The sequence below is a fragment of the Pezoporus wallicus genome, unplaced genomic scaffold (assembly GCF_028554395.1).
Source record: "Pezoporus wallicus isolate ANWC-B61680 ecotype Strahan unplaced genomic scaffold, APGP_CSIRO_Pwel_v1 contig_9622, whole genome shotgun sequence".
NCBI lineage: Eukaryota > Metazoa > Chordata > Aves > Psittaciformes > Psittacidae > Pezoporus > Pezoporus wallicus.
Window position 1 is genome coordinate 136,499 of NW_026635179.1, and position 10,021 is coordinate 146,519.

Here is a 10,021-nt window from a genome sequence, read left to right on the forward strand (position 1 = left end):
GTCAGAACTGAGCCACTGCTCCTGGTCCGTGTACCATGGGGCTCCCTGGGGGGGAACAAGGAAAGGGGAACTGGGGGGGAAAGGGAACTGGAGGGGAAAAGGGAACTGGAGGGGAAAAGGAAACTGGAGGGGAAAGGGAACTGGAGGGGAAAAGGAAACTGGAGGGGAAAAGGGAACTGGAGGGGAAAGGGAACTGGAGGGGAAAAGGAAACTGGAGGGGAAAAGGGAACTGGAGGGGAAAAGGGAACTGGAAGGGAAAGGGAACTGGAGGGGAAAGGGAACTGGAGGGGAAAAGGGAACTGGAGGGGAAAAGGAAACTGGAGGGGAAAGGGAACTGGAGGGGAAAGGGAACTGGAGGGGAAAAGGAAACTGGAGGGGAAAAGGGAACTGGAGGGGAAAGGGAACTGGAAGGGAAAAGGGAACTGGAGGGGAAAGGGAACTGGAGGGGAAAAGGGAACTGGAAGGGAAAGGGAACTGGAAGGGAAAAGGGAACTGGAGGGGAAAGGGAACTGGGGGGGAAAAGGGAACTGGAGGGGAAAAGGGAACTGGAGGGGAAAAGGGAACTGGAGGGGAAAGGGAAACTGGAGGGGAAAAGGAAACTGGAGGGGAAAAGGGAACTGGAAGGGAAAGGGAACTGGAAGGGAAAAGGGAACTGGAGGGGAAAAGGGAACTGGAGGGGAAAGGGAACTGGAGGGGAAAAGGGAACTGGAGGGGAAAGGGAACTGGAGGGGAAAGGGAAACTGGAGGGGAAAAGGGAACTGGAGGGGAAAAGGAAACTGGAGGGGAAAAGGGAACTGGAGGGGAAAAGGGAACTGGAGGGGAAAAGGGAACTGGAAGGGAAAGGGAACTGGAAGGGAAAGGGAACTGGAGGGGAAAGGGAAACTGGAGGGGAAAAGGGAACTGGAGGGGAAAGGGAACTGGAGGGGAAAAGGGAACTGGAGGGGAAAAGGAAACTGGAGGGGAAAAGGGAACTGGAGGGGAAAAGGGAACTGGAGGGGAAAAGGGAACTGGAAGGGAAAGGGAACTGGAGGGGAAAAGGGAACTGGAGGGGAAAAGGGAACTGGAGGGGAAAAGGGAACTGGAGGGGAAAAGGGAACTGGAAGGGAAAGGGAACTGGAGGGGAAAGGGAACTGGAGGGGAAAAGGGAAACTGGAAGGGAAAGGATAACAGGACTAAGACCAAGGCGATGGCTGCAACACGAGGACACGGACAGGCTCTGTCCCAGGGGCAGCCCTGGGGACCTGACCCCTTCCACTGCCGGACCCTGCCCTGGTCCAGCTCTGCTCTGCACCCCAAGAGGCAAAACCTCACCCTGAGGGGCTCCAGCACCCCCAAACGTCCCTTTCCTGGGGTGCTCCGGGGAGGAAAGCGGGGGGAAAGCAGCAAGAGGGTCCCTTCCCCGGGGCTCCGGCACTGGGGGACCCCCAGCTCCTGGTGACCCCATTGACATGGGGGGGGGGGGTTGGGGGGGGATTTGTCCCTGATTCCATATGGGCTCCATCCTCACGGGGGGGTCAGGGTCTAGTCGAAGCCGTGCCAGTCGCTCTGCTCCGAGTCGTACTCCAGCTCGGCACCGATGCAGCGCACCCCATCCAGCAGCATCGGGGTGCCGTGGTGCCGGTCTGCGGGAGGGAGGGACAGGGACACAGCTGGGGGACAGCCACAGCACCCCCATGCTGGCCTATGGGGCCTTCTGGGGTGTTTTGAGGCCCACAGGTGGTTGTCCCCCCTCCCACCATCACCACACAAGGGATGTTGGTACCCAAGGAGATGCTGGTACCCAAGGGGTGCTGGTAGCCAAGGGGATGCTGGTACCCAAGGGGATGCTGCTACCCAAGGGGATGCTGGTGCCCAAGGCATTCTGGTAACCAAGAGGATGCTGGTACCCAAGGGGATGCTGGTACCCAAGGGATTCTGGTAGCCAAGGGGATGCTGGTACCCAAGGGGATGCTGGTACCCAAGGGGAGGGGGATGCAGGGATGCTGCACACTGTGGCTGCGAGGGGATGATGCTCAGCCCGGTGTGACAAGGTGCTGGGGGCACAATGAGTGAACCCCCATCCCTACCCAGCAGGGGGACCCCAAACCCAGCCCCACTGAAGATGCCGGTGGAAGCAGCCACGGTGTCACCCAGTGCAGGGGGGCAGAGCTGTGAAACGTGGCTCTGATGAACCAAGCATCAGGCAGCAAAGGGCGGGGGAGAAGGAAAATCATTAATGACTCTGCTGCCTAATGAGCAGCTGTGGGTGGATGGGGAGGGACCCCAGTGGGGATGGGGTGAGGATGGGGGGGACAAGGGATGCCCCCAAGCCACCCGCTGCAGCCCTGCTCCATGTGCCCCTTCACCAGGGAGGCTCCACAGCCTCAGCCCTTGGGATGGGGATTCTGGGGGTGAAACCCCCCGGGATGGGGATTTGGGGGTGAAACCATCCAGTTTCAGCAGCTCCTCAGGTGGGAAGTGGCTGCGGGGGCTGGACTGGGGGAACTGGTGCGAGCTGGGTTGGGAAGGAGGGAGCACGGGGCAGGCTCATGGGATGCAGGGAGCATCCCCAGCTCGCCAGCACTGCAGAAGGCAGCAGGTCTCTGGCCAAGCCCATGAGCAACCCGTTCCCAGCTGCTCCAGGGAGGAATTGCCACCCCACACCCGGCCCCAGCAGCCCCTTACCCATGACACGGGCTTGGACCACGACCCTGATGGTGGCTCCTTCGCCGGCCTCGCTGGCCAGGACCATCTCCTCCTTCAGCACCCCCTCCTTGTGCGCCGTGTACTCGCACTTCACGCTGTACCCTGGGGCACAGGCAGAGGGCTCAGCGCTGCCCGCATCTTCCCCGCATCCCTTCCCCTGCCCGGCTCCATCCCCGTGCCTCAGTTTCCCCCCCCCATGAGGCAGGCACAAGGATGCTGACACGTGCCGAAGCACCACAGAGATGCAGGGGGGGTGTCGGGGATGCCAGGCCGAGGGTACCACTGAGCATCCCCCAAGCCAATGGCACCCCCGAGACCCCCCTGTCCCCATCACCAGGACCCTGAGGAAGGCACCACGGGGCACCAGATCCCACTGGAGCTGCTCCTGCCTCCCAAAGGGCTCCTTTCCCTGCAGCTTCCCTGGCTCCAAGCCCGGCCGAGGTGGGAAGCTCCAACCAAAGGGAGCTGTGAGTGCTTTGCTGGGCTGGAGCCAGCGGGAGCACGGGAAGAGCCGCGGGCCCAGAGCGGGAGGTGAGACACGGCCCCATGGGGACAGGGATGCGGGAAGCAGCTCCCATGGGATGCATCAACGGGAGCTGCCAGCACGGTGTTCCCAGAGCGGATCCGTGTCCCCTGCCACGGAGCCCAGGGGGATGCTTGGGTGTCCCAAGTGCTCCATGGGGGCCACCGGGCACATCCCTGCTCCTGTGGGGATGCTGGTGACGAGGGGACCCCAACCCAGAGCCAGGCTGGGGTCTCCTGGAGCAAACCCAGTCCTCGTCCCCATCCGCTCGTGGGCTCTGCGCCACCAACCCCCATCCGCTGCTCCCCTCCCACATCCCCACATCCCAAACGGATCCAAACCCACACCAAGCCGCAGGTGATTGACGCCTATCTGGGGTAAAAGAGCTTCCAGCCTCCCAGCTGCAGGTGATGAGTAATGGAGAGACGTGGGGCTGCAGGGGATGGAGCAACAGCGGCGGGGAGGGGACGGGATGGGATGGGGTGGGGTGGGATGGAGTGAGGGAGCCGGGATGGGAATGGGGAAGGATGGGGAGGAAGGAGGAGGTGGAGGAACAGGTTGGACACAGGGGCTTGGAGCGAGCTGCTCCAGAGGAAGGGGTCCCTGGGGCTGGAGGAGCTTTAAGGTCCCTTCCATCCCAACCCATTCCATGGCTCCCGCAGCAGCCCCTTGGAGCAGGAGCTAAAAGTGCCCCCGTGTCCGGGCTCTGCTCCTGCACTCGGATGCCACAAAAGCTGCTCCTGAAGCACGCGGGGAGGGGAGGGAGCATCCTGGGATGCGCAATGGAAACAACGTGGACCTGGGGTAAAGCTGCAGGGATGGGCACTGGGAAAAGCACCCGGGGCAGGATGAGGCTGGGATTGGGAAGTGCTCACCCATGGAGTTGGAGCCATGGAATGGGGTGAGATGAAGGGAGCTTAAATCCATCCAGCTCCAACCCCTGCCACGGGCAGGGACCCCTTCCACTGGAGCAGCTTGCTCCAAGCCCCTGTGTCCAACCTGGCCTTGAGCACTGCCAGGGATGGGGCAGCCACAGCTCCTCCATTCAACCCCTTCCCATGCCCCCCCTTCCCTGTACCCCATCCATCTCCCCCCTGGCAGGTTCAAGCCGTTCCCCTTGCCCTGTCCCTGCATCCCTCATCCCAAGCCCCTCTCCAGGTTTCCCCCAGGGCAGGAAGAGGACAATGGGGGGGGGGGGGGGTCCAGGCTTTACCTTCAGGCAGGGGGGTGATGCCGGTGAGGCGCAGGTTGAGGCTGGGCAGGGGCACAGGGCACAGCTCCCCCCCCGCGCCCCGCAGCGGCGGCAGCACGAAGCTGATCTCGTACTTGTGCAGGATCTTCAGGAACCCCACCTGGAACGGGGGCACGCGGTGGGGCCGGGCCATGGTCCTGCCTTAGCCCCTTCCCTTCCGCAGCGCACCCACCCCACACCCATGGGAAGCGGGGGGGGGGGCGCTCCTGGCTAACTGGGATAACAGCACATGATCCATGAGCTCAGCCGCTGCTCCCGGTCCCCCAAAGCCAGGATGCTCCCAAGAGCACCCCCGGAGATGTCAGCCCTCCGCGCCCAAAGCCATGCGGGGAAGGAAGGACCCCCCCTGCGGCAGGGCCGGGACGAGGACGAGCCCATCCCGCAGCCGTGGGGCGCCCGCTGCACCGAGTCCTCCATCGGGAGCGCGACGGGGGGTGCATCCCAAACCTACCCATAGGGAAGAGCTGCAGCCCCCGCCCGCCCCACTGCCGGCACGTGCGGTGCCGGGTGCCGGTGCACGGCACAGGGGGAAAACAACAACATCCCACCCACAGCCCGGCGATTGCTAAGCAATTCCGTGCCGGATCGAGGGAGGGATCCCATCACCCACCGAGACCAGGCACTGACTCAGAGCTGGGGGAGCTCCGCACCCGGCGCGGAGCCGCCGCGAGGGGATGGAGGCATGGAATGGTTTGGGTGGAAGGTCCCACGGGCAGGGACAGCTTCCGCTGGAGCAGGCTGCTCCAGCCTGGCCTTGGGCACTGCCGGGGATGGATGTGGTAAAGCAGCTCCAGGGGCCCATCACAGCCATTGCCACCAACGCCCCGAGGGGCTTCAGCCCCATTCCCTTTGGTCCAGCTCGCAGCGGGTGAGGAGCCGAGGGATGAGGAGCCGAGGGATGAGGAGCCGAGGGATGAGGAGCCGAGGGATGAGGAGCCGAGGGATGAGGAGCCGAGGGATGAGGAGCCGAGGGATGAGGAGCCGAGGGATGAGGAGCCGAGGGATGAGGAGCCGAGGGATGAGGAGCCGAGGGATGAGGAGCCGAGGGATGAGGAGCCGAGGGATGAGGAGCCGAGGGATGAGGAGCCGAGGGATGAGGAGCCGAGGGATGAGGAGCCGAGGGATGAGGAGCCGAGGGATGAGGAACCGAGGGATGAGGAACCGAGGGATGAGGAACCGAGGGATGAGGAACCGAGGGATGAGGAACCAAGGGATGAGGAGCCGAGGGATGAGGAGCCGAGGGATGAGGAACCAAGGGATGAGGAGCTCAGGGATGAGGAGCTGAGGATGTGGAGCCGAGGGATGAGGAGCCGAGGGATGAGGAGCCGAGGGATGAGGAGCCGAGGGATGAGGAGCCGAGGGATGAGGAACCGAGGGATGAGGAGCTGAGGATGTGGAGCCGAGGGATGAGGAGCTCAGGGATGAGGAGCTCAGGGATGAGGAGCTCAGGGATGAGGAGCCGAGGATGTGGAGCCGAGGGATGAGGAGCCGAGGGATGAGGAGCTGAGGATGTGGAGCCGAGGGATGAGGAGCTGAGGATGTGGAGCCGAGGATGTGGAGCCGAGGGATGAGGAGCCGAGGGATGAGGAACCGAGGGATGAGGAGCCGAGGGATGAGGAGCCGAGGGATGAGGAGCCGAGGGATGTGGAGCTGAGGGATGTGGAGCTGAGGATGTGGAGCCGAGGGATGAGGAGCCGAGGGATGAGGAGCCGAGGGATGAGGAGCCGAGGGATGAGGAGCTGAGGATGTGGAGCCGAGGGATGAGGAGCCGAGGGATGAGGAGCTCAGGGATGAGGAGCCGAGGGATGTGGAGCTGAGGGATGAGGAGCCGAGGGATGAGGAGCTCAGGGATGAGGAGCCGAGGGATGTGGAGCTGAGGGATGAGGAGCCGAGGGATGAGGAGCCGAGGGATGTGGAGCCGAGGGATGAGGAGCTGAGGGATGAGGAGCTCAGGGATGAGGAGCTCAGGGACGAGGAGCCGAGGGACGAGGAGCCGAGGGATGAGGAGCTCAGGGATGTGGAGCTGAGGGATGAGGAGCTCAGGGATGGGGCTGGCAGCTCGTGTGTGCGTGGCTGTGAACCTGCCAGGCGCCAGGATGAATCCCTCGGTGTCGTTACGCGGTGCCTTGGTTGTCCCCATTGTCAGCACCCGCCTGGGAGCCACCGCCAGCCCTGGGCCCACGATCAGCGCCCGTGGCAATGGGAGCAGTGAGCACCCACGGCTCAGCCCTGTCCCCCACAACAGGGCACAGGAGGTGGTGCCGCATCCCCATCCCCCCGGGGGCAGCAGGACCAGGCCCCCCCCCAGTTTGTCCCATCAGGAATGGGGACCCTCCGAGCCTGCCCCATGGCTGGGGGAGTCAGAGGGGTGAACCCGGAGCACTGGGAGCAAGGAGCCGCCTGCAGGGAAGGATGGGGATGCTCCCTGGGTCAAGCAGGGATAACGGGGCCGTTTCCGTGATTGCAATGGGGCCAGAACCGTTCCCAAACTGCCCGGGGCTGGCGAGCCCGGCCCCCCCCACCTTCACCAGGAAGCTGCCGTCCCTCTCCCGCGTCACCATCACGGCCGAATCGCGGAGCTGCTCCTCGAAGTGGACGTGGCCGTGGGAGCCCTCGGGGGGCTGCGCCGGGGCGAAGCGCACGGAGCCCCCCTTGGCCTTGCTGCCTGCGGGGGGGGGAGAGGGAGCCCGGGGTCACCCCCGTGCGCACGGACCCCAGCATCGCCCACAGCATCAGCGCCAGCTCCAGCCCCAGCTCCACAGCCCTGCTCCCACATCCCCAGCTCCAGCCCCACATCCCCATCCTCATCCGCAGCTCCACCTCCATCCCCACATCCCCAGCTCCAGCCCCACATCCACATCCTCATCCGCAGCTCCACCTCCATCCCCACATCCCCAGCTCCAGCCCCACATCCACATCCCCATATCCCCACCTCCATCCCCACATCCACATCCCCATCTCCAGCCCCACATCCACATCCCCATATCCCCACCTCCATCCCCACATCCACATCCCCATCTCCAGCCCCACATCCACATCCCCATATCCCCAGCTCCAGCCCCACATCCACATCCCCATATCCCCACCTCCATCCCCACATCCCCAGCTCCAGCCCCACATCCACATCCCCATGTCCCCACCTCCATATTCCCACATCCACATTCCCACCTCTATCCCCAGCTCCATCCCCAGCTCCACATCCCCATGTCCCCAGTTCCACCTCCATCCCCACATCCCCAGGCCCAGCTCCATATCCACAGCTCCACCTCCATCCCCAGCTCCACATCCCCATGTCCCCAGTTCCACCTCTATCCCCAGCTCCACATCCCCATGCCCCCAGTTCCACCTCTATCCCCAGCTCCACATCCCCATGCCCCCAGCTCCACCTCCATCCCCACATCCCCAGCCCCATATCCCCAGTTCCAGCCACGGTTCCACATCCGCAGCACGGATCTGCCACCAGCAATGCCCAGAGGCTCTGGGGTCCATCCAGCCCCCGTGCCCAGCACCATTTGCTCATTCAGCCCAGAGGAGTCGATGAGCGGATACACAGGAAGGGGGACACGGATGGGGCACGGGCAGCATCCCCAGGGAAGGGATCCCGCACGTCCCAGGGCTCTCCAGGGAAGCCAATCCCATGGGAAAACCCAAACCTGCATCGCCCCTGCGAGGGCAGGCACCAGGCTGGGGACAGCGAGGTCCCCACGGGCTCCTCTGCAATGGGATCCGCCTCTCCCTCCTCCTGCCCCCCAGCACATCCCAAGCCCCCCCCTTCCGGCCGCCAGCATCCATCTGGCAGCAGCCGGGAGCAGATCGGTGTCTCCCTAAAGAACAGGCTCTTTGTGCTGGGAACGGCTGGGATTTAACGACCCGGCTTTGTCCAGCCGGGAGCAGCCAGCCCTTCCCTGCACGCAGGGACAGAACAGGAGACCCGCACACTGCCGATGGGAAGGGGACACAGAGGGAACCCACAACCAAACCGAGCCCCCCCCCACCGCGGTGCCATAGGGCAGGGTGAGCCCCTGGATCCCATAGAGCAGGAGCGATGGGCGAGCTCCCAGCCTGGGGCTTCCATTGGGAATCCCAGCGGCAGCGCCAGGATCGGAGCAGCCAAACCCCAGTTCCTGCCAGGAAAGAGGCAGGGAAAAGCCCATCCGTGCGGCTCGGAGGAGGCGCCCGGGATGAGGGATCCCGAGGGAACCCGGCCCGGACAGGCCGGGAAGGCGGCAGCGGGATCCGCAGCAGCTGTCCCGGGAACAGGATCAGGGCCTGCATCCCGGTGACCTTGAGGGGCCCCGAGCCCCGGATCGCGAGGGGACAGCAGGGATTGCCTGGAAACCATGGGAGCGCCCAGGTCACCTCGGGTGCCGGCGCAGCCGTGGAGGGGGGGCACCGGGACCCACTGGCTTTGGGGGGGGGGTGCCCGTAGCACAGGTGCCAATAGGAATCACAAGCCTTGGAAGTGGGCTCCACCAGGGAATGAGAGTCCTCGCGTCTCAGTGTTCCCAAGGAAGAGCTGGGAGCAGGGAAGCACTCAGGGACCCACAACCCCGCTTCCCAGTGCCGCTGGGAGCAAGATTCCCGGAGCAAGGCAACCTGCCGGCCTTTGCCAGTGCCACCAATGGGCCACTCGGCCGGCCCTCATCCCGCTGGGAAGCCGGGCGGGAGGGGGGAATCCCGCGGGATGCAGCGGTAGGAAGGAGCCAGGGAGGCTGGAGCACACAAAGGAGGTGGAATCGCGCAGCACAAAGAGCCTCTTCTCTCTTTGTCTCGCTGCTCCCACACGGGGCACCCCGCACCAGAGCACTTTGGGGTCCGTCCTGCCCCCCCCCAGCATCCAGAGCCGGTGCTTCCAGAGCCCTTTGGGGCTGGGAGACACCGGGAGCGCCTGGCACCCACCGCATCCCGCAGCAGCGCTGCTGCGCGGGGTCACCGCGGGGGACCGTGGCTGAAGGATGCTGGTGGTACCCAATGGACCCCCCCTGCCCTAAGCGCCTCGGGGGATGCCCACTTGTGGCTTGTAGTGGGAAGAGGGTGAGAGCATTCCCTTGGGATTCAGTAGCCTCCGATATGGGGCAGGCAGAGGGATCCCGTGGCAGGGAGCAGAGCACCAGACGTGGACCAGGGCAGGGAGGGGACACGGAGGCGAGGGGCAGGGGTGCGGGACTCACCCTTGCTGGCCGTGGCCATGAGTCCCCGCAGCGATCGTGCTTGCTCCGCACTTCAAAGGCACGGGCAGGAAGAGGCCATCCTTTGGGATCGCGGGAGCTGCGGAGGGAAGGGGCAGGGATGGGCAGGAGCAGGCAGAGCCCCCATGGGTGCGGGCAGCAGCAGGAGCCCGTGGTGCGACCGAGCCAGCCCCGGGCTCTTGCGCCATCAGCTCTGGGGTTCCCCGCCTGGAAAAGGGGGATTCACACCCAAACCCTCCCCGTGCCTCAGTTTCCCCATTCCCGCTCCGCACGGAGGCTCCGGGAGCCGCCGCATGAGCCCTGAACCGAGTGGGAACAGCGCAGACCCGGGCACGGAACCCCCTCCACATCCCTTTCCCAAGGGAATCGCTG

At 64.7% G+C, this 10,021-nt stretch overlaps 1 protein-coding gene across 1 annotated transcript; it reads right to left on the bottom strand.

The window, feature by feature from the left end:
• Positions 1-1,418: 1,418 nt before the first annotated feature.
• ADISSP (adipose secreted signaling protein) lies at positions 1,419-9,755 on the bottom strand. Its single transcript, XM_057410334.1, has 5 exons — positions 9,632-9,755; positions 6,983-7,125; positions 4,422-4,560; positions 2,665-2,787; positions 1,419-1,622 (listed from the first exon to the last, which is right to left on the bottom strand). Exons 1-5 carry the CDS (start codon positions 9,648-9,650, stop codon positions 1,522-1,524), a joined length of 525 nt encoding a protein of 174 aa, XP_057266317.1. The 5' UTR covers positions 9,651-9,755; the 3' UTR covers positions 1,419-1,521.
• Between the last annotated feature and the right edge of the window lie 266 nt (positions 9,756-10,021).

Bases quoted from the DNA above. Each gene is read 5' to 3' on its own strand.
- ADISSP (XM_057410334.1), bottom strand. The intron at 4,561-6,982 runs GTGGGGGGGGCC...CCCCCGTTCCAG, and splicing joins ACGGCAGCTTCCTGGTGAAG to GTGGGGTTCCTGAAGATCCT. The intron at 2,788-4,421 runs GTAAAGCCTGGA...CCTGTGCCCCAG, and splicing joins CATCACCCCCCTGCCTGAAG to GGTACAGCGTGAAGTGCGAG.